The 24,965-nt window shown below is 44.1% G+C and overlaps 1 protein-coding gene across 9 annotated transcripts in view; it reads left to right on the top strand.

The window, feature by feature from the left end:
- Positions 1 to 24,965, top strand: part of vmp1 (vacuole membrane protein 1) — a 192,886-nt gene that overhangs the window by 148,249 nt on the left and 19,672 nt on the right. For all 9 annotated transcript variants that reach the window (XM_041196862.1, XM_041196864.1, XM_041196858.1 and 6 more), the window contains exons 8-10: positions 2,402 to 2,482; positions 5,069 to 5,185; positions 19,042 to 19,103. In XM_041196862.1, the coding sequence (XP_041052796.1) occupies positions 2,402 to 2,482; positions 5,069 to 5,185; positions 19,042 to 19,103 (260 nt within the window). The remainder of the gene's footprint in view (positions 1 to 2,401; positions 2,483 to 5,068; positions 5,186 to 19,041; positions 19,104 to 24,965) is intronic.

The raw sequence follows: 24,965 nt of genomic DNA, 5'->3' as shown, positions 1-24,965 counted from the left end.
CTGGTGAAGCTATAACACAGGACTACTTGCGTGCCAAACAGCAAAAGCAGCAAGTGATAGACAGAGCTAAGCAATCCCACAACCAGCGGATCAGATCTAGGTCCTGTCACATCCATTCGTGAATGGTGGTGGACAATTAAACAACTCACTGGAGGAGGAGGCTCCACAAATATCCCCATCCTCGATAATGGAGGAGCCCAGTACAGCAGTGCAAAAGATATGGCTGAAGCATTTGCAACAATCTTCAACCAGAAGTGCCGAGTGGATGATCATTCTCGGTCTCCTCCAAGGGTCCCCAGCATCACAGATGACAATCTTCAGCCAATTCGATTCACTCTACGTGATATCAAGAAATGGCTGAAGGCACTGGATACTGCAAAGGCCATGGGGCCTGACAATATTCCGGCAATAGTACTGAAGACTTGTGCTCCAGAACTTGCTGTGTCCCTAGCCAAGCTGTTCCAGTACAGCTACAACACTGGCATCTACCCAGCTGTGTGAAAAATTGCCTAGGTATGTCCTGTATACAAATAGCAGGACAAATCCAACATGGTCAATTATCGCCCCATCAGTCTACTCTCAATCATCAGTTAAGTAATGGAAGGGGTCATCAATAGTACTATCAAGCGGCACTTGCTTAGCAATAACCTGCTCAATGATGCCCGGTTTGGGTTCCGCCAGGACCATTCAGCTCCTGACCTCATTACAGCCTTGGTTCAAACATGGACAAAAGAGCTGAACTTGTGAGGTGAGAGTGACTGCCCTTGACATCAAGGCAGCATTTGACTGAGTGTGGCATCAAGGAACCCCAGCAAAACTGGAATCAATGCAATCTGGGGAAAAACAGGGTTAAAGCTGGTTGGAGTCATGCCGAGCTCAAAGGTTGTGGTTGTTGGAGGTCAGTCATCTCAGCTCCCAGACATCACTGCACGAGTTCCTCAGGGTAACGTCCTCGGCCCAACCATCTTCAACTGCTTCATCAATGACCTTCCTTCCATCATAAGATCAGAAGTGGGGATGTTCGCTGATGATTGCACAATGTTCAGCACTATTTGCGACTACTCAGACACTGAAACAGTCCGTGTCCAAATGCAGCAAGACCTGGACAATAACCAGGCTTGGGCTGACAAGTGGCAAGTAACATTGGCACCACACTAGTGCCAGGCAATGACCTTCTCCAACAAGAAAGAATCCAACCATTGCCCCTTGATGTTCAATGGCATTACCATCACTGAATCCCCCACTATCAACATCCTGGGGGTTACCATTGACCAGAAACTGAACTGGACTAGCCATTTAAATACTGTGGCTACAAAAGCAGGCCAGAGGCTAGGAATCGTGTGGTGAGTAACTCACCTCCTGATTCCCCAAAGCCTGTCCACCATCTACAAGGCACAAGTCAAGAGTGTGATGGAATACTCCCCACTTGCCTGGATGAGTGCAGCTCCCACAACGCTGTAGAAGCTGGACATCGTCCAGGACAAAGCAGTCCGCTTGATTGGCACCCCATCCACAAACATTCACTCCCTCCACCATCAATGCACAGTTGCAGCAGTGTGTACCATATACAAGATGCACTGCAGGAATTCATCAAGGCTCCTTAGACAGTACCTTCCAAACCCACGACCTCTACTATCTAGAAGGACGAGAGCAGCAGATACATGGGAACACCACCACCTGGAGGTTCCTCTCCAAGTCACTCATCATCCTGACTTGGAAATGTATCACTGTTCCTTCATTGTCACTGGGTCAAAATCCTGGAACTCCCTTCCCTAACAGCACTGTGGATGTACACCACCTGGACTGCAGCGGTTCAAGAAGGCAGCTCACCATACCACCACTTCTCAAGGGTAACTAGGGATGGGCAATAAATGCTGGCCCAGCCAGCAAAGCCCACATCCTGTGAATGAATTTTTTAAAAAAAGATAAAAGAAAATTCACTTGCTTTACTATAGCTATGGGCTAAGCGCTGGAAAATGGGATTAGCGTGGTCAGATCTTTATTGACCTGCATGGACACGATGGGCGAAATGGCCTCCTCCTGTGCTGTAAATGTCTGAGTCACTGCTCCCTGACAATATTTAAAAGAAGGCAGTAGGCAAAGGAGTTGCTGCTTCTCACAAAACTCAAATCTCCTGAACAAGCTTCTAATGATGTACCCACATAGATGTTGTATTGCTCCAGGTGTAAAATCTTGAGACCTGCCAGTGACTGCCTTGCATCTCTTGACTAAAGTGTGCCCAGGAGTCTGATTGCAATCTGATCGCCAAATAAACAACCTTGTTCTCAGAAATACAAAGCAATTATGACTATGCATTGACACTGAAGTATAACAGCATTTTAACATTAGACATCACTGCCTAAGATCTTCATGGAGATTTATTCTGTTCTTTCTTCATTAGGACCTTCCAACCCGAGCAAAGCTGGCTGTTCAGAAACTGGTGCAAAGAGTTGGGTTCTTTGGAATCTTGGCCTGTGCTTCAGTAAGTAAAAGACGAAAGTTAATAAGCTCAAAGATAGTGTGCAGTAGTTGAAAGGGGAAATTAAGAGGTGACTCCAGTGAAAGAACAAAATTATATTTATATAAATCCTTATCCTGTCTCAGGAGTTTTAGAATGTTGCTCATCCATTTGAATTATTTGAAGTGCAGTGAGGGTTTCTAGGTGAATGCAATAGCCATTTTAAACACAGTAGAACCCCACAAACAAGAATGAAATGAATGATCAATTGATCTGTTTTTGATGCTGTTGATAGAGGAGGAATAATAGCCAGGGAGAATGTCCTGCTCTTAAAGTATTTGACATGGGAATAGGCAGACAGGACCTTTCACTTCTCAAACTGCAAGGTGACACCTTCAACACAAAATTCTCCCTGTGCTGCACTATAGTGTTGGCTTGGATTATGGTGAAGTGTAGGAGTGAGACTGCATCATAAAGTGATAAATTTGGCTTCAGTCCTCTGATTTCCCACATATTATTATCATAGAGACCTGGAAACCAAGGTTTCTGTCTTGTGTTCTCTCGCTCTGTGGCCCAGATCACTGTGGCAGAGGAGAGGATACATTTCATTTTGTAATTAAATAAAAATAAAAACAAAAAACTGCGGATGCTGGAAATCCAAAACAAAAACAGAATTACCTGGAAAAACTCAGCAGGTCTGGCAGCTTCGGCGGAGAAGAAAAGAGTTGAAGTTTCGAGTCCTCATGACCCTTCGACAGAACTAGGTGAATCCCAAGGAGGGTTGAAATATAAGCTGGTTTAAAGTGGTGGTGGTGGGGGGGGGGGGGGGGGGGGGGGTTGGGTGGGGGGAGAGAAGTGGAGGGGGGTGGTGTGGTTGTAGGCAAAAGCAGTGATAGAAGCAGATCATCAAAAGATGTCACAGACGGCAGAACAAAAGAACACATAGGTGTCGAAGTTGGTGACCTTATTTAAACGAATGTGCTAATTAAGAATGGATGGTAGGGCACTCAAGGTATAGCTCTAGTGGGGGTGGGGGGAGCATAAAAGATTTAAAAATATTTAAAAATAATGGAAATAGGAGGGCAAAAGAAAAATCTATATAATTTATTGGATAAAAAGGAAGGGGGAAGAAACTGAAGGGGGGTGGGGATGGAGGAGAGAGGTCAAGACCTAAAGTTGTTGAATTCAATATTCAGTCCGGAAGGCTGTAAAGTGCCTAGTCGGAAGATGAGGTGTTATTCCTCCAGTTTGCGTTGGGCTTCACTGGAACAATACAGCAAGCCAAGGACAGACATGTGGGCAGGAGAGCAGGGTGGAATGTTGAAATGGCAAGCAACAGGGAGGTTTGGGTCATTCTTGCGGACAGACCCTAGGTGCCCTCCACTTCTCTCCCCCCACCCAACCACCACCACCTTAAACCAGCTTATATTTCAACCCTCCCTGGGATTCACCTAGTTCTGTCGAAGGGTCATGAGGACTCGAAATGTCAACTCTTTTCTTCTCCGCCGATGCTGCCAGACCTGCTGAGTTTTTCCAGGTAATTCTGTTTTCATTTTGTAATTAGTTTTCTTACCATGGCAGTTGGTCTCTTTTATCATGGAATTTACAATTCCTGAAGCTTCATTGCATCTTGTGATGGGGCTTACAATTGTGCTGGGTTAATTTTCAAATATAAATTATGACTGCTATCTTGTGAAATCTATTTCTGGAAATTTTGCTGTAGTTATAAACATACTGTGTTATAAAAAGCTATTGCTGCAAATGGTCTCATTATTGTAAACACTGGAGCTGAGGAATTGAAGGAAATTCTTCAAAATTAAGTGTCAAACTTTCAAACCGAGTTTAATTGAAACAATTTTCGACCTTATAAACTTCCATGGTAAGAAAACTAAGAAAATGAAACAAATGCTGTCTTTACTACCCTCATCTACTCATCCACTAGAAGTAAGAGAAAACAGGACAGAAACCTTGGTTTCCAGGTCTCTCTCTAATGTGTTTACTTTCTAGATTTGTGTCCACTGCAGGCAGAAAAAATAGGAAAGCTCACCATGTGGGAGATCAGAAGACTGAGGCCCATTCTATCACTTAATGGTGCATTCTCTCTCCAACACTTCGCCATAATCTAAGCCTGGGAGAATTCTGCATTGTTGTAGATGCTGCCATCCAGCTTGAGATGTTAAAGGCCCTATGCTTATTCACATGTCAAATCTTTTAAAAGCAGGAAGGCTTCCCTGGCCTTCATTCCTCCTTCCATAAACAACATCAAAAACAGATGAACTGCCTCAAGTTTCACCATCTGCTTGGAGGGCGATTGGCTGGAATGTACTTATGCAACCATGTTTACACTGCTTTTGACAGCAGAGAAGAAATGAAAGCTGCACAAAAAATATGAATGGTTCTTAAGCTAAAGCCATCATTGCCAGTGTACAAAATGGATATTAACTTTATTACACCTATAGCTATATTTTATTGGTTGTAGTAGATGGCGTAAATAGGTATTTTTTGCATGTTTTACAGCAGTGTGATTAAATTTAAGTTTTGCACAGATCAGTCCATTTTTTTTTTCCCTCTTCAATTTTTTTGTTAAATGTTATGATGGGTGTGTTGTAGATTCCCAATCCCCTCTTTGACCTGGCTGGAATAACATGCGGACACTTCCTCGTTCCATTCTGGACCTTCTTTGGAGCAACCCTTATTGGAAAAGCTATTGTGAAAATGCATATCCAGGCAAGTAAAATCCACCTATCTACCTGACCAAACAGCATATTTCTCTGAGATGTTTTCTAGTTTTGGGGGCAACTGAATTGTACACTTTCCTTAAGATTCAACGTTTAGCTCTAAGCAGGTTGTTGGCGTGCAAACAATGTCCTTTTAACATGGCTAGAACGTTACATTTTTTCCAACTTCAGCGACTAAACATTGCATTAAATACAAACCAAGGTACGATGTTCAATAGTAATAAAATATGCCTTAAAAAAAATTAGTATATAATGCTGGAGGTGATATTCTTGTTAGGACTTTACAATATTTACAATATTTCTACCTCAGTTTGAATGACCTATTGATCTATCTCTGGCAAAAATTCCCGTTTTCTTCTCCCAATCCTCTTTTTTACATTGGGTAACAATTATAAAGGAAAGTGAGGGCCAATTGTTAAAAGATGGGCCAAGAAAGATCTTTAATTTGTGGAAAGGACTGCGAATGGTGGGGAGTGGATATCACCCACTGGAGATGATTCTCTGAAATGGGATTTCCCCTGTGTGAAAAGCCAATGTTTAAAACTTATTTGGGGTTATATGGTTAAGTATATAACTGTCATTTACCTGTGGGGTTATCACCTCTTACAAAACTACTGGAAGACCTTAAAGAGGCAGTGCCACACTAGGAGGTTTTGTAGCTCCCTCTTTATCTCAAATACTACTGGTTTGCCTCCTGGCAAAGCAAATTTAAACCTTTTGTAGTTTATATGTGACCGCGTACATTGTGCTTTGTGCCATGTGGATCTACAGATTTGATCCAGGCAAATTGTTCATTGTAGGGAAGTGTTCAAATACTGCAGGACATTTAAAAACTGGAAAGCTTAGCATTATAGGCATTAATAGGTATGGAATAAGTTGGCTGGAAATGAAACAGTCCATGTAATGTGTATTTTCTGATTATTTCAATTGTTCCTAGAGATTGGGCTACATAAAATGGAAGTCTTGTGCTGTTCCAGAGTAGGTTATATGTTGATGGCATCCTTACAGTATAATAAGTGAAGTAGCAGGAGATATTCTGTAACAAAAACATGCCAGGGTTTTTGGCACCTGAGGGGCTAAAATAACTTAGTGTATTGTGTAATTGTTCAGCCATTTTTTGAAATGCAAACATGTTGAGGCTCACACTTTCTTACTAATCTCTCACAATATTAAGAGTACTCCCACGCAATAAATCTTGCTCAATTTATTTCACGCTTTTTTGTTTTTAGTTTAGTCAGGAAGATATAATTTATTGATTATATGCTCTGTCCTTAGAAATAACTTGTATCAGAAAGAGTCCAATCTCAATACCCAGTCTAACAAGTTAGCTGATTTTGGCCTGGGCGAATGTTGAGTTGCCTCAATGTGCCTCAAACTCCCTAAGCAGGTTTCTCATTCCTGATTCAGTGGTCTTTCCTTTAAAATACACATGTGAATATTGAATTAGGATAGGACTAAGCAATCTATGGTAATGTCCCACTCAACACCCTTGGATGAATAGTTTGCACATTCTACTTATCTGGCCTACACCTGGGGAAGTCACTCGGTAGAGGTATGTAGGGGCTCCCAGCAACTATGGAATGATACCATAGCATGAAACTCTGTTCTCAGGAGAATTGAAAATATGAGGGAGGGGAGGTGAAATAAGTTATATACTTAGTCCTGAACCTTAAAAGTGCTTTAAATGCACTTAGTTATGTAGACCACATATGATAGTGGTCACAATGAGCACAAAGGCATTGCCCACCAACATGTTAAGATGTAGATTAAACCATTTGGTTTCCCCACACAGCAAATTCTAGATTGCAGCCAGGATAAAAGGCAGGGATGGGAAGTTGAACTTAGGCAATGAGTTTTTTTTTTGTCTTGTTCAGCCCCAAAAAAATTGAATGAAAGTGGCATAAATCATGCCTAATCTCCCAGACCCCACAATAGGCAGCAGTATCGAACCTGACTCGCCTCCCTGCCTGCATCCTGGGTTGGGAAATCATATGTGGTTCTGGTGGATGTGTTTTTTTTTGGAGAAGGAAGAAGGGGTTGTGAAGGCTCACAACATTTTGCACTCCAAAGCTTAGAGAGCATTTTGTCCTTTGAATATTACGAATTTTGAAATACAGTATTTATTGTTTTGCAACTCTGCTTTTATAATTTTCATCACTACCCTGTACTGGGTTAAGAGATTGTGTCACAGGCCTTTATCTGAGAAGTACTAACAGATGGGTTCCATACTAAAGTAGGTCAAAGTTGACTATTTGAATCACCCTGGTGATAATGTAATACTTTCTGCACTATTATTTGTTCCTGAGAAACTGGGCTTGTCTGATATTTGATCCAAAAGAATACTGAAATTGGTTCTGGCTCTTGGCTTTCAACTATGGCTGTTTAGTACTAAATAATTAAACACTGAAGGATAAAACCACACCCAGGAGGAAATTGTTGTTTAGTAATTTGCTCTAAAGTGAACTAATTTTTTTGAAACACAAAAAAAATTATATAATTATTGTGACTGCAAATATTAAATGATTTTAGGGAAATGTGTTTTGAAAAAAATAATTGTAATGACATAAATAAAGTTCAATTTAATATATATTTAATGGGTAAGTGCCATCTCTCCTGGTTGTAAGGCCAAACCTTGAATGTTTTTGCCTGATTGTAGAGTTCAGTATTTGAGGTTTTTCTGATGGCAGGGTTTCCTGCACAGCCATTTAACTCTCCAAGGAATATTAATTGGCTAGAGACAGGACTTCGACCCCTCACTTGGGTGGAATTCTCGCCTCAGAGAGTGGCCAGGTGCTGTGTAGTCCCAGTAGTGCCGGTGGCAGCAGTGGCCAAGCAGTCCCCAAATTCGAAGTCCAGGACTAGGTAGGTGCAGGGGGTCTTATGGCAGGGAGAGATAGTGAGGCCCAAGGGGGGGGTGGGCTGGTGGTTTTGATGGAGAGGCTGGGGAGGGAGCACCCATGGGAGGCAGACTTGGGTGGGGTGGTGGGAGAGCAGGGGAGTGGGCATCTGAAGTGGAAAGGGGACGCTTGAGGGAAGCATTCCCTCTTCACACCTGAGCAAGGTGATCTGTCTGACTCCCCACCCCTGCCCCTAAACTCTTCTTGCCAGCCTTAAAATTGAGGCCGAGGTGAGGAAGGGCCTCAATTGGGGCAAAGGTGGACAGGCCGTCTTAGGCCTCGTCCGCCCCAGAAAATTGCAGATAGGTCAGGGGTGGGCAGGAAGACAGAGGGAAGGCCCCCTGGGGACTTTTATGGACTCCCCCTGCCTACAAACCCGCTTGCGGGGGACTGTAAAATTCTACCCTGAATGTCCAAAATGGCTGCCTGGTTTACTTCAACTTATTTCTTTTCTACTACTTATTTCTAGGTCATTTGGTTTTGGCTGGAGGGAATATTACATGCCAACTTAGGTGTTAGTTGATGCAATAGTCACGGGCTATTTTAGTATGAAATGAGACTATATCACATCGATCTTTCTAACTTGTAGAAAGGTGAATTACTTCAAAGAGCAGCTATTTACAAGGCGGAATATGAACTGTTCAATAGGTTCTGTGATTGCAATGTTGACTTGCTCAGTTAAGATTACGGGGCAGTAAGAGTGTGGTAAAGTGGTTGTAAAATCCCAGGGTAGGTCATAAATGATTACAGATCATGTTGCAGGATTAGAGGAGGGTTGGTTATATTTTTAAAAACAAACTTGGATAAAGCTTAAAAAATATATAGGAAGTCACTTTCTTTATAAATTTGAAAATCCTTTTTGTTTTACTAATAACAATAACTAGGCTGAATAATTGAGGATCACCATAAGTATTAACAGGACCCTCATTATTCAACCTGTAAACTTGTTTTTGGCTGTATTTTATTTTCTAAACTTTGTTTCTTTATAACCCAGCATCCAAGTAAGAGAATAACTTGGGCCGCTGGATAGTAGAACTCTAGATCTGTGTCAAGAGTCCCTCTTGAGCTGATGACTTGAGCCTGTTCCTGGTGCTGTTTGTAATTTGCTGCTTTGGGTTGTGCAGGAGCAACCTGGAGTGACTATCCTTGATTCTTGTAGCTCTTTCTCCCTGTGGAATGTCCCTGTTTTTCTCTTTCTATCCGCCCACCCCAACTTTTGACTGACATTTAAAGTAAAATTCTCCTGGCGAAATAAATCTGACACCACAGCTCCGCCCATAAGATTCCTTATTGTGAATAACTTTTACAAGTAGGACAGTGATATTTAAGTGTAGAATAAATTAAAATGACCTCTGTAATATATTTTCATATGCCTGCTGTTGCTCTAACTGTTCTGCTAGTTTAATGTTTTGTGCTGTGGCCTTGTCTTCATGATCTTAGTTTTGTAGTTGATATGACATCATGAGATCCAAACTCCCAATATCCACTTCCAGTAACATTACAGACTTTTTTATATCTATTGGACGAAACTTTCCGAGCCCACTAGAAGCGGGCGTGATAGGTGGCGTGCACAGAAAATATGGGGCAACCTGCTTCACAACGGAGTGAAGGCAGGTCCCCATCATCCGCTCAGCCTGCCAACAGCAGGCTGTGTTTCCCACCACGGTCAGCGGGGAGCTAATTGTAATACATCAGCATATAATAAAAGGCCACCCCGCCAGGCTCTTGGAATCTTGCTGTATCATCCGTCCCCGCTGACATGTTTCACAACAGCACGCAGGCAATGTACACTTGGTGGCCTTCGCTTTGGGGGAACTGAGGTGAGTGAGCAGCTGTGTTCTCTGGGGAGGTGGGGGGGGAAGCTGATGCCTGGCCCCGGAGGCAATTGCAGTGAGGCGGGGGGGGGGGGGGGTGCTGGCCCGCCTCGGAGGTGACTGATTGGTGGTGGGGGGGTGGGGGTTTCCGTGGGCAAGTGCTGGCCAGCCTCGGAGGAGCCCATTGTCAGTTGGGGGAGGGGGTCAAATGCTGCCCTGGCGCTGCATCCCACAGGCAATTGTGAGTGTCAGGGTAAGCGAGGGAAGTGGCCACGCATTAGGGACACCTGTATAAACTGACCATGCTTATGCAACTGAGACAGATCAGGTGCAGCCACAGTGTAGCACTCCATACCTTTAAACCCACCACCACCACCGGCACAGACTTTGAGTGTGCCACCACTTTATTGGACCGCAGAGCAGTTGGATTGCACATGTTGTACAATCTCCTCACCATTGCTGGCCATGTAGCAGTCACTGCTGGAGGTGCTCACAGCCCTTTGCAATCTCAGCATCCTGGTTTGAACCAGTGTCCCCTATGTCAAAGGTTGACTGGGCAGCCATGCAGCATACTCATCTCTGGCCATTCAAGGGGTGACTTACACTCTCCTGGCCCTGTCTGACCGCCTCTTAACGCTTCCTGGAAAGGTGCTAAGTACATCCATGATGATCACGTTTTTCTCTCTTTCATGCTGTAGGAAGACCACAAAAGGATCCTGGTGACCTATCTGCTTGCCTGATGGCCTACAGAGACTGTAGAAGACTCAGGAGAAAGCGTCTGAGGCTCCTGGCCGCACAAAGGTAGGAGCAGCAATTTCATGAAGAAAGGATAGCAGGGGCTCCCACACATGCTGCTCAGGAGTGACAGCGAGCCGCGGCTGATTGGCACCTAGTGACACCCAAGGTCTGTAGACACAGCCTGCCATTCCTGCAAAGAACTAGTGTCGCCAACGACTGCGCATGTTTGGGGACCTGGTGGCTCACATCTGTCCCTTACTGCAGGTTTTGGCGCCAAGGGGACATGAAGGGCATCCATTGCCAGTGGCTGTAAAAGTAACCACGGTGCTCAATTTCTATGCCAGTGGCTCCTTTCAGGGCTCCACAGGTGACCTCTCTGGGATTTCGCAATCCGCCACCCACAAATGCATCCATGAGGTCACGGATGCCATCTTCTCCATGGCACAATTTTGTGCATTTTGCTCGGGCCCGGGACAGCCAGGATGCAAGGGCCACTGGATTCACCCTGATCTCAGGATTTCTACAGGTGCAGGGTGCGATTGATTGCACTCATGAGGTGCTCAGGTCTCCGTCATTACACTCGGTGGACTTCACCAACCACAAGGGCTTCCACTCTCTGAACGTGCAGCTGGTATGCGACCACAAGACAGCAGCAGAGCAACGCTATAATGAGGCTTATGCAGCAGCTCACAACTTGATGGAACAGACCATCGGGATGCTGAAGATGCGGTTCCAGTGCCTACACCGGTCTGGTGGAGCCCTGCAGTACAGTCTACAGAGGGTGTCATGCATTGTCATTGTCTGCTGTCCCCTTTACGACCTGGCACTCCAACGGAGAGATGAGCCAGCTGGGGAGGAGATGGAGGAGCTGGTGTTCTCCTTGAATGAGGAAGACGCCAACAAAGATGAGGGTGAGGGGGTCCTCAGTGTTGACAGTGACAGGGATGAGGCTCTCGCCCTGGCTAGACAAGGCAGTCATGCTCGGGAGGCCCTCATAGCTTCCAGATTTGTGGAGGATGATGACGACATGCAGTGAAGTGTCCCTGTAGATCCTCACATCGCAGTTGTGAACGCTTGACTCCAGTCTGGCTTATGGAAGTACCAATACCCTCTGTGAGAATGCTCCTGTCACGGATATGCAGCGGAGGCCCTAATAGTCGCTCGATCGCAGGGGGATGATGACAACATGCAGTGAGGACACTCCTTAGATCTTCACATAGCCTCTGAGAATGTCTGACTCCTGTCTGGCTGAGGGCAGCTTGCTTGCGCTCCATGATCAGGGCCATCTCAGAGACCCAGCCATGAAACTTTAGATGCATCTAATGTTGTGTCTGCCTTTAGCACTTCAGTCCTTCAGGAGCAGGTGCATAGCATCACAGGTGTGATGGGGGCCAGCCCCACCTTAAAGGTGCTGAGGCACAGAGAGAATGAGGGAACTGTGGTGCCTGCTCACTACATTCTGGCAGCAATGACCAGCACCGCCAAGGTGCAGTAATCAGTAATGTTTCCAGGGAGTGTGAGGCTGGACCATCACTGTGGCCTGGCACATGGAAGAGGCCCTGGACTGAGACACCTGCCTTTTACCTTGTGCAGAAAGGTTTCGCATCTGAGTGACAAGAACACTGCTCATCAGAACACGGAGCCACAAGCAGGGAGACATTCTTAGGAGTTTATTGACAATAGTGAACAGTGTGTAGAAGTGATCAACATCCATCCCCAGGCTGTGCAACTACTTTTACTTAACTTTCCTAACCCTGCTACTTTGTCTTGGTGCTCCTCAGACATTCACAGCACAGGTGGAGGCAGCCTGCTGACTGTTACACCCTGTCTGTGATGACTTTGGTGGGAGCCCTCTCGAGGGCCCGAGATTTGGTGGGCCCCAGCCTGCTTTCAGGGTCTTGCTATGTGGCAGCAGCACCCTCCTTGGCCTGTGAAGCAGGAGCTGCGGAGATCACAGGAAGAGGGGATTCGGATGGGCCAGTCATTCCCAGAGTCTCCTGGGTGGATGGCACTGGAGTGTGCATCTGCTGATCCTCCTTCCTATGGGTGCCTGAGCGCCTCTGGCTAACTCCCTGAATGAAAAGGATAGCTGGAGTGAGATCAAGCTGCCCTCACCACTCTCACGTACACACCCTTGGAGGCCAACTATGGCAGCAGCGATAGAGTTCAGCCCATGCAGCAGTGCAGGAGTGACGTCCTGGACCAAGGTCTCCATGGCAGTCGCCATCCTGCCAGTGTTGACCTTGGTGCGTTGCAATGCCGGTGCTATCATCTCAGCCTGAAGATGGGCAGACTCCTCCATCGTACCTTGCAATCTGAGGAGTGCAGTGGACTTCCTGATGTTCCCTAGCTTGTCTTTGCAGCTCCAGCAACTGTGACATGACCGAATCCAGAGGCTCAACATCTGACTTGGACTCAGCAACGTTTTGGCCTCCAGCCGTCCTCCAAGTGTCAGGGACCTGGGAAGTCCCTGCCTCCACTTGCTGTGGATCAGAGAGTGCGATGTGATCACCAGATTGTGATCTCAAGGCTACTCTAAAGCTAGGTCCCACCAAGTGTGTGTCTCTGTGCTGGTGGATGGTGCGGGTGAACACTGTGACAGGACTTCGGTTTGGTGGGGGGGGGGGAATGCCTCCTGATTCCTCCTTTGGAGGTTTCTTCGGGGCTTGATTGGAGGCCCTGGGTTGTAGACTCTGTCAGCTGTTTGACAGATGTGCCTGCAAAAGCAAAGGGAGATAATTACTGCCTGGCAGTGGCCTGTGAAGGAGGGCACATCACTCACAGCATGGTTGTCTGATGGATGGTGCACTGCTGGATCCCCACTTGGTAGAGCAGCGCCGACCTCACCGTCAGCACAGGACCGATCCTGGTCATCACCGGCCAGCTGGATGGCTCTGTTTTCAAAGTCTGTCAGAGCTTTGATCTCTGGCATCCCTCCACCTGTCTGCGACCTTTCGCTCCTGTTGTGTGCCAGCTTGTTCTGCAGGGATAGAGATGGGAGAGTGTATCAGGACACCTGGGCCAGATGATAAGTATGCCTGGCCTGTGTGGGTGGTGAGTGGTCCCATTGATGGGATGAGGACAATGAAAGAGTGAATGGTGATATCCCTTGCACTGGCAGTGAGTGAGGGCCCTGTGACTGTGTGATGGGTTTGATAGTGTGAGAGTTGAAAGTGATGGGAAGAGTGACTTACCCTGATGGAAGGGAGATCATTCATCCTTTTGCGGCACTGGATGGCTGTCGTCCACTACAGGGCGTTTGCGCTGACCACTGCTGCCACCGCCTCCCAAGCCGGGTTGGTGACTTTTCTGCCCACCCTGCGGCCAGAGCGGGGGTAAAGCACATCCCAGCAAGTCTCCACAGCATCCAGCAGTCCATCGAGGGACCCATTGTTGCAGCTGCGGGCTGCAATCCTTTTTCCTTTGCTAGCCATGTCTCCCAGGCAGCAGTGGTGAACTGGCGGCGATGAGTGCTTGCTGGCTTTTAAAGATGGCAGCCAGCATGATGCAACAGCAGGGTGATGGCGGGTAGGTGAATGAGAGCCCACCTGCCATGGAAACAGCGTGTTTCGAGGGAGTGAGTAAATAATTAGGAGGACTCGGGATGATATGGCGTAAAAACCCGCCATTTTTGTCAGCGGGTAGGACTTCATTTTACCCGCCCACTACAGCATTTGGTGCAATTCTGGGAAAATTCCACCCATTGAATCTGACACGTATTCCCACATGGGGAGAGTTAAGAGTGGGGGACAGGAAGGTGGTGGTGGTTAGTGGTGGAGAAAACCAGAAACAATTAGTATGTTTTAATTACACATACAATCTTGGGTTTAAAGTAATACCAATTAAGATCTCATGCAAAAAGCAAATAATAGTCTTTCATTTGATCCTGAATTTATGTCCTGTTACTGATTTGTTGACTAGTGTAAATATTCTTTCACTATTTACCCCCTCAAACCCTTTCATAATTTTGTATCATAGATTTGAATTTGACTAGCTTCTCACTTAACCTACTCTGATCTTGTGTAAGAAAGGAATAGTTGGAATTCTATCCTGGTCATTCACATAAGCTTTAATTCAAACCTAAATTCCAAACATTAAAGTAGTGCTAACCCATTATTCTACCCAGTCAAGGATATTTCAAGGTTAACATTTCGAGTCCGTATGACCAACCCTTTTTCAGAGCATATGGGCTCGAAATGTTAACTTTGTTTTTCTCTCTCCACAGATGCTGTCAGACCTGAGTTTTTCCAACATTTTCTGTTCTTGTTTCAGATTTCCAGCATCTGCAGTATTTTGCTTTTATCCAAGGATATTTCAAGTTTTCTACTGTTGTAGGTTAACCATTCTATTCTTGAATTTCACTCTACTGGTGCTGCAGTCTTCTGATGTGCATTAAACTCCTCAGATTCTCATATGCATAGTTGTCATTCTTGCTCAGGTTGTCATTACATGTTGACAGCAGGCATTTACGTCCCGACAGGCAAGGATGGCAAAGGATTGCCGCAGTCAGTTTGATTGCCACTGAAATCATCTTGGAGTAAGTTGTTTGTCTGGCCTCACAACCAGAGACTGATGCATGACACTAGGAGAACAAAAAGAAATTCTACATATAATTCACTGCAAGAAAGAGCTCTCATTTATGTAACATTGTTCACATTGTTTCCAGATGTTCTATATGTTTCACACCAATGCAGTACTCTGGAATTGGAGTTTCTGTTGTAACATTGGTAAATAAGGTAGCTATTTTGCACAATATATCACAAACAGTGAAAGATAAATAACTAATTATTCTGTTTTGGAAGTGTTGGTTGATGGATAATTGCTGGTAAGGACACCGGAAGAACTCCTCTGCTCTTCAAATAGTGCCTGGGATCTTGGGCATTTACTTGAATCAACCTTGATTTAATACCTAATCAGAAAATGGCACCTCTGTCAGCACCCCTAGCAATATGAATTCAAGTCCCATTCCAAAACCTTCAATACATACTCTAGACTGGCACTTCAGTGCAGTAATGAGGGAGTGTTGCACTGTCAGAGCTGCTATCTTTCAGATGCGACCTTCCCACATGCACTTAGAAGTTCCAGAGCCACTGTTCAAAGAGTAAGGGAGTTCTTCAAGTTTCCAAACCAATGTTTATCCCTTAACAATTGCATCTAAAGCAGATTATCTATCCATTTGTCTCATTACTTTTTGTGAGACCTTGCTGTATACAAACATACAAAATACGAGCAGAAGTAGGTCATTCAGTTCCTTGAGTCTGCTCCGTCATTCATTAGATCATGGCCGATCTGTGTGTTTGTGTTTCAAATTTCACATTGCCATCTACCCCCCGATAACCTTCGATACCCTTGCTTAACAAGAATCTGTCTATCTCCACCTTAAAAATATTCAATGACCCCACCTCTACCACCTGAGGCAGAGAGTTCCAAAGTTGTACAGCCCTCAGAAAAAAAATTCCCCTCATCTCTGTCCTAAAAGGGCAATCCCTAATTTTAAAACAATGCCCCCTTAGTTCTGGACTCACCCACAAGAGGAAACATTCTTTCTGTGTTCACCTTGTCAATTCCATTCAGATCTTATATACTTCAATCAAGTAACCCCTCACTCTGCTGAACTCCAGTGGAAACAAGCCCAGTCTGTCTAACTTCATTACATCCTTGGTTCAAACATGGACAAAAGAGCTGAACTCCCGAGGTGAGGTAAGAGTGATTGCTCTTGACATCAAGGCTGCATCTGACAAAGTGTGGCATCAAGGAGCCCTCGCAAAACTGGAGTCAATGGAAATCGGGGACAACTCTCCACTGGTTGAAGTCATACCTAGAACAAAGGAAGATGGTTGTGGTTGTTGGAGGTCTGTTATCTCAGCTCCAGGACATCACTGCAGGAGTTCCTCAGGGTAGTGTCCAAACATCTTCAGCTGCTTCATCAGTGACCTTCCTTCCATCATAAGGTCAGAAGTGGGGATGTTCACTAATGATTGCGCAATGTTCAGCACCATTTTTGACTACTCAGATGCTGAAGTAGTCCATGTCCAAATGCAGCAAAACCTGGACAACATCCAGGTTTGGGCTGACAAGTGGCAAATAACATTCGCACCAAACAAGTGCCAGGCAATGACCATCTCCAACGAGAATCTAACCATCCCCCTTTGATGTTCAGTGGCATTACCGTCACTGAATCCCCCACTATCAACATCCTGGGGATAGAATATAAGAGCAGGGAGGTTATGCTGGAACTGTATAAAGTGCTGGTTAGGCCACGGCTAAAGTATTGCGTGCAGTTCTGGAATCCGCATCATAGGAAGGATGTGATTGCACTAGAGAGAGTGCAGAGGAGATTTACCAGGATGTTGCCTGGGCTGGAGAGTTTATGAGGAGAGATTGGATAGACTGGGGTTATTTTACCTGGAGCAGAGGAGATTGAAGGGGGACATGATTGAGGTGTATAAAATTATGAGGGGCATAGATAGGGTAGACAGGAAGGAACATTTCCCCTTTTTGGAGGGATCAATAACCACGGGGCATAGATTTAAGGTAAGAGGCATGAGGTTTAGAGGGGATGTGAGGAAGAATTTTTTCACCCAGAGGGTGTTGGGAATCTGGAACTCACTGCCTGAAAGGTTGGTAGAGGCAGAAACCCTCATAACATTAAAAAAGTATTTGGATGTGCACTTGCGATGCCATGGCATACAAGGCAATGGGCCTACTGCTGGAAAATGGGATTAGAATAGTTAGGTACTTGTTTAACTGGCGCAGACTCGATGGGCCGAAGGGCCTTTTTCTGTGCTGTCGACCTCTGTGACTCTATGGGGGTTACCATTGACCAGAAACTGAACTGGACTAGCCATATGAATATTGTGGCTACAAGAGCATGTCAGAGGCTAGGAATTGTTCAACGAGTAACTCACCTCCTGACTCCCCAAAGACTGTCCACCATCTACAAGGCACAAGTCAGGAGTGTGATGGAATGCTCCCTACTTGCCTGGATGAGTGCAGTTCCCACAACACTTGAGAAGCTGACACCGTGCAGGACAAAGCAGCCTGCTTGATTGGCACCACATCCACAAACATTCCCTCCTCCACCGTCGCACAGTAGCAGCAGTGTGTACTATCTACAAGATGCGCTGCAGGAATATGCAGATTTGTATCTTTCTTTTCCTCTGAGCATGCTGTGGAAATGTGATTTGGATTACATATACAAGAAACAAATGGGAAAATGTAAATAAAAAAGAATTGGGTAGCCTGCCAAAGGGCGAGTTGACCTCTACCCACTAAGGTCCAACATAATCATGTTTTTTGTTTATTGCTACTGCCCAGTAAAAATTCTCTGTTTGATTCTTTTAAACCAATACAATTTTATCTCTAAGGAGGACATCTAGAATCTCCCAGTATGTAATCCCAGCAAACCGCAATAAACACTTCTACTAGATGTTGGTATCTTGTGGGTTCAATTGCTGTCAGTTCGTAAATATAAATGCTGATGGATAAATGGGAGTGATTGAGGCAAAACCTTAACACAAAAAGTTCAGAATTTACTTGAAACAGGGACACAGCCTTCAAAATCATTTTTCTTTTAAATATTTGATCTAAATCCATTATATTGTGGATCCACAGTGAAGGTATGAAAATTAAGCATAAACCCAGAAAGATATGCAGTTGAATGATGCAGTTCAGGGTGTCTTATGCTTGATGGTTAGTAAAATATCTATGGAAGGTGGGGTCAGTGATTCTACGTTACCCTACACTGAAGTGTAAACTTAATATGCTAATTTCTGATACATGAGACTTCTCTCTTCTTCAACCCTCTCCTTTGTTTCTTTATAGATGTTGCTATGTTTTGTGCTTATCAGAGTTTTCCTCTTTTGTTGCCCTGGACCGCCACATATGCTGTCCGACATCCTCTTCCCTGCTCCTGTACCCTCGTTATAATGAAACAGACTCTTCACACTGTCCTGTAATCTAATTCAGTCTTTCCCTGGAGTTTGAAACTGTGGAACTCCTTACCTCCTATATTCCTTCTATAATTGAACCTAAGCTTGGCATTATCTAATCACTGCATCATTCATCTAATCTCCTCCCCTGCACTTTTTGACCTTGGTCTCCTGCACTATGAGCTTTCTCCAAGACTCCCCAGTTACCAGAAAATGCTGCACACCCATCATGCCTTGTATTCCATGGTGTACTTTCTAAGTACTTTTTTTAAATAAATGTCACGTGCATCTTTCCAGTATATCCAAAATCAATGTCTCAGATCTTATTTATCTATCTTTGGTTCTTTGGATAAATTGAATGAGCAAATCTCTTCCTGTTCCTGTAAATGACTTTATTCTTTAGGTGCCTGTTTTATCCCAAGCTAATTTTTCCTCAACTAACTAGTCTTTTTTTAAAACCCACAGAAACTGTTTGTTATTATAATGTTCAGCAAGCACATAGTGGAACAGATGGTGTCCTTGATAGGGTGAGTAATTTAACGACTGATCTCTATGTCTGTCTTGTGAGAATGGAAAGCTTGGTGGGTGGAATTGCCCAAGAAAGGGTTAATTGAAATGAATATATATCGTTATATCCTACTTGAGACCTAATCCACCTGCGATGGCGGTTAATTCATTTTAAAGACTTTACTTTCTACTGGAGGTGCAACTCCTTGTGCCAGGAGTTTAATCTTTAATGGAACTTGAGTCGTCAAATATACCAGATCAATAAAAGCCCACTTTCAGCTTTCTCTGAAAATAAGTCTCCATACTTTTGATCATTTATACATGTTAAGTCAGCATAAAAAGCCACCTGTGCATTTGTTTACCTGATGTACAAAGTTCTTTTATATGAAATTCTGCAGATTTTAATCTTGTGTCTGCAAAAAGAGAAGTTATTGGACAGAAGTAACCAGCTTGATAAGTAGAGATGGAAACTGGAGCAGAACAGAAAATGCAAAGGAACTTGTCTATATCTGATCCAGACTGTAGAATTTTACTTGGACTGAACTGTTCTTTTCCCCTGATTACAGAAATAATTTTATTCAAAAGGGAGTCCGTAGTGTTCTGCCCCTACATTCTATGTGAAGAGTGCTTGTGGAATCTCAGTCCAGTTTGTAAGGGGTGTGGGCCTGCAGCACAAAACAGTTGTTAATCTGGTATGACACATTATCCCACTGGTGCAGTGGGAGGGTGCTCTTGTGAGTTTATGGTTGAGGCATATTGTTGTAATCAAGTAAGGGAATCTTTACATTGCGTCTAGCTGTGCTATCGACATGTTTATGTTAATGTTGAAACTGGCTGCCTGAAATGGGAAGGGTTCCAATCCCCAGTACTAACATCCCTCACCTTGACGAAGACACAAAAAATAATTAAAAATAAGAACCTGCAATATTGCACACTGCAATTCCTCAGAAATTTTAGGAAGAGGCCATTGGGCCCAACAAGCCTATCCCATTTTATCAATCTCACCTGTCTGCCTTCCCTCCACATCCCTCAGTTCTTTCTCTCAAGAAGCACAGCTAATTCCCTCTTTATCCACTTAGTATATTTTCAATGGTCCTCATTTTTCTCACCACGCTGTCACCAAGAAGGGTTTAAATAAGATTTATACTAGCCTGCATGTCATGTGATCTACTGTTGCTAATTTTTGATGAGTAAAGCCAAATTGTTGCAATTTAGCTTGCCATTCCTTTATTCATCTTTAGAACTGTAACAAAAAAATAAATAATTGTACTTCCTTTTGAATCATGCAGATGAATTATCTTAGTGATGGTGCAATAACCTTGATCATATAATTTATGATCTACTTCATAAGAATTGATTTAATTTTATTGTCAACATATATGAAGGGTTATGGTTGATTGACGGTGAGTAATCAGGCTGTAATTAGTCTCTGGGATGGAATGACATCAATAAATAATTGAGCTTTGCTCTCATGTACAACTGAACATTTTGTTGAACACAGGAGGCTGCAGAGAGATTTAGTTAAGGGTCTAGATGGAGTGGATAGGAAGGACCTGTTTCCCTTAGCGTAACCAGGAGGCATATAATGAGAGTAGTTGGTAGAGGATTTGAGGGGAATTTTTTTTCAGTGGGGGTCTAGAATGCACTACCTGAAAGGGTGGTAGAGGCAGAAACCCTCATTACATTTAAAAAGTACTTGTATATGCACTTGAAGTGCAGTAATCTAAAGGGCTACAGACCAAGATCTGAAAAGTGGAATTAGGCTCAGTGGTTCTTTTAAAGCTGGCACAGATTATGATGTGCTGACTGGCTTCCTTTGCTGTAAATTTTCTATGGCCAGAATTTTACATCCCGCAGGCTGGTGTTCACCCGCCCAAACTGTCTGGCTGTGAAATGGCTGGAGATGACATTGGGCGAACATCCCAACATCATTGCATACTCGGGATATATCTTACTTTGCAGGCTTGCATCCAATCAAACCCATTAAGGAGGCAATTGAAAGCGATTTTGCATGGCCCATCCACTTTTACGGTTGCCAGACAGTTCAATCGGCCAGGTGGCCTTTGACATTTTTGCTCGAACCTCTAACCAGGACGGGATGAAATCTCCAAAATAAAGAGAGATATCTGGGGACTTTTTTTTAATGAGGTATGCTTTCAGGTGCTTGATTGTGCTGCATGGACATATTTTGCAGCATTTTTGTTGTTTCATTTATCCTGTGAAGGTCTGCAGCTCTTTGAGGCAGCTGTCTGCCTTCAAGTAGCTCACTGGAAGCACTCACCAGAACCCACGGTGAGGTCAGTGCCCACCCTCTTCCCGCCCCCACCAGCAGTGCTGAGCCTTTCTCAGCACACATTTCATGCCTGCTGGCCGTTAATTCGCCAGCCAGCATGAAATCGCAGTTGGGGGTTGATTGCAGTCGGGGACCTGTTTCCCGTCTACTCCCGCCAAACACGCATGCCCAATAAGTGAAAAATTCAGGCCTATGTTACTATGAAAGAGACGTTTAGGCCTGTCATGTCAGTGCCAGCTGTCTGTAAAGAGCTATTCAGTTAGTCCTACTTCCCTAACTTTTCTCTGTAGCCCTGCAATTTCTTGCTCTTTGGGTAATTAAAAATTCTCTTTGAAAACCACAATTGGATCTGCCTACACCACATTCTTAGTGCATTCCAGATCATAACCACTTGCTGCAAGAAAAAGTTTTGCCTCATGCCATTGTTACTTCTTTTGTCAAACACCTTAAATTGGTGTCCTTTGGTTCTTGACTCTTCCACCAATGGGAATAGTTTCTCTCTTTCTGCTCTGTTCAGGTTCCTCATGATTCTGAACATCTCTATTAAATCTCCTCTCGATCTTTTCTTCTCTAAAAAGAACAGCCCCAGCTTCATCAATCTATGCTTGTAATTGAATTCTCATCTCCGCAACCATTCTTGTATATCTTATCTGTACCCTCTCCAATGCCTTCACATCCAGCTTAAGGTGTGGTGTGCAGAATTGGACACACTACTCCTGTTGAGGCCGAATCACTGTTTTATAAAGGTTCACCATAGCTTGCTTGCTTTTGTACTCTCTGCTTCTATTTATTAAGCCCAGGATCTGATATGCCTTATTTACCATCCTGACTTGGAACTATATTGCCCTTTCTTCACTGTCGCTGGGTCAAAATCCTGGAACTCCCTCCCTAACAGCAATGTAGGTGTACTTACACTACACTGATTACAGTGGTTCAAAAAGGCAGCTCACCACCATCACCTCAAGGGCAATTAGGGATGGGCAACAAAAAAAAGCTTCACCAGTGATGCCCACTTCCCATGAAATGAATGTTAAAAAAAAATAACAGCTTTCTTGACCAGTTCTGTACCTTCAACAATGTGTGTATATATACTCCTGCACCCCGTTTAGAATTGCATTCTTAATTTCATGCTGCTGTTCCTCATTCTTCCTGCTTCTCTGCATTAAATTTCATCTGCCATATGTCTACCGATCCCACCAGCCTGTCAATGTCCTCTTGGAAGTCTATTATTATTCTCCGCATAGTTCACAATACTCCCAAGTTTTGTGATATCTGGAAATTTTGCCCTGCACACCCAAATCAAGATCATTAATGTAGATCAAGAAAAGAAGCAGTCATAATATCGACACCTGGAGAACTCCACCATCTACCTCCTGCCATTCAAAAAATAACCGTTCATCACTCTGCTCTATTTCCTGTAACTCAACATTGTATCTATGCTGCCCCTGTCCCTTTGATTCCATGGGATTCAACTTTGCTGACAAGCCTATTATGTGGCACTTTATCAAATGCCTTTTTGAAGCCTATGCACATAACATCAGCTGCATTCCCCTCATCAACCCTTGTATTACTTCATCAAAAAACTCAATCAAATTAGTTAAACATGATTTGTCCTTAACAAATCCATGCTGGCTTTCCTTAATTAATCCAAGTTTGTCCAAGTGACAAATTTGCCCTAGATTATTGTCTCTAAAAATGTTTCCTCCACAGAGGTTGAACTGACTAGCTTGGATTTGCTGAGTTTATCCTTGCACCTTTTTTTTTGAACAAGGGTATAATAATTGTAATTCTCCACCTCTGTATCTAAGGAGGATTGATTGGAAGATTATGGCCAGTGCCTCTGCAGTTTCCACCCTTACTTCCACTCACTATCCTCAGATGCAACTCCTGTTCCTAGTGACTTATCAACTTTAAGTACAGCCATCCTTTCTAATACCTCCTCTTTATCAATTTTCAGCCCACCAGTGTCACAATTACCTCCTCTTTCAGTATGACTCGGGCAGCATCTTATTCCTTGGTAAGGATAGATACAAAGTAGTCATTTAGTACCTTAGCCATGCATCTTGCCTCCGTACTTAAAATCCCCCTTTTGGTCCCTAATTGACCTTACTCCCCCCTTTACCACTCTTTTACTACCACATGTCCATCGAAAACTTCTGGATTCCCTTTTATGTTGGCTGTCAATCTCATCTCATACTATTTTTTTGCTTCTCTTGTATTTTTTTCACTTCTCCCCTGAACTTTCTAGTTTGGCTAGTTCTCACTTGTATTACCGACCTGACACCTGCTGTGTACACTTCTTTTTCTGCTTCATCTTACTCTCTATTTCTTTTGTCATCTGGAGAACTCTGGACTTCTTTGTCCTATCTTTCTTCCTTGCGGGAATGCACCTCAACCGTACCAGAACTATGGACAGGATTTTTGGTTCGTCAGGCGGGCAGGCGCTGGAGTGGCCAGGAAATGACCCGCCACCAGCGATCGCCCCTGACAGTGATTTCACGCTGGCTGGCTAATTAACAGCCAGCCAGCACGAAAGGCACGCTGAGAAGTTCAGTGCTGCCAGTGTGGGGGCGGGAGGAGGGCGAGTGCTGAAGTCAGCACAGGCGCAGGGGACAGCGCAATTAAAGCTCCCTGAAGGCAGAGAGCTGCCTCAGGTAGCTGAAGTATTTTAATCCAATGAATAAAATTTTTTAAATTCCGGGAAAAATGTCCACACAGCACAATCACTCACCTTAACGTGTATATTTGAGAAATTCTGCCAAAAATTTTTATTTTTTTAAATTTTAATTATCGAAATGAGGTTTCCTCAAAAATCCAAAGGCTACCTGGCCGATTCACCCGCCCACCAACTGTAACGTTGGACAGGCAGCGAAAATTACAGGCTAATTAATTGATTGACGGTCTTAATAGGCCTCTTAATCAGCGACGGGTGCGCTGCTGACACTTGCGCACGCCTGCCGACCAAAATATCACACAAGTGTACGATGATGTCAGGGTGCTTGCCTGATGTCATCATGTGCTATTTCATGTTCGGGCATGTCGGGCACATGCCCACACACTGAGCGGAAAATCCTGCCCTATCTCTTTAAAGGCAGCCCGTTGTTCAATTACGGTTTTGCCTTCCAATCTTTGATTCCATTCATCTGAGTCTGTTCCCACCCCATTGAAATTGGCTCTCCCCCAATTTATTGTTTTTACTCTGGAAAGCTCTTTGTCCTTTTCCACGGCTAACCTCATCCTTATGATACTATCATCACTGTTCCCCAAATGTTCCCCTACCCTGACACTTGATCTACTTGACGCACCTCATTCCCTAGAATGAAATCCAGCAAAGCCTCCTTCCTCATTGGGCTGGAAACATACTGATACAGAAAATTCTCCTGAAAACACTTCAGAAAACTCTTCCCCCTCTCAGTCTCCCCATTCTACTCCCACTACCCTGTCTATATTAGGATAATTAAAGCTCCTCATTATAACTGTTCTATAGTTTTTGATACCTTTCTGTAACTTACTTGCAAATTTGTTCCTCAAAATCTACTAATAAAATTGAAAAGAGCTGAATCTAATTTTCATATAGTAAATGAAGTTC

Source organism: Carcharodon carcharias, chromosome 10, assembly GCF_017639515.1.
Source record: "Carcharodon carcharias isolate sCarCar2 chromosome 10, sCarCar2.pri, whole genome shotgun sequence".
Lineage (NCBI taxonomy): Eukaryota > Metazoa > Chordata > Chondrichthyes > Lamniformes > Lamnidae > Carcharodon > Carcharodon carcharias.
This window is presented reverse-complemented; position numbering and strand designations above follow the sequence as displayed.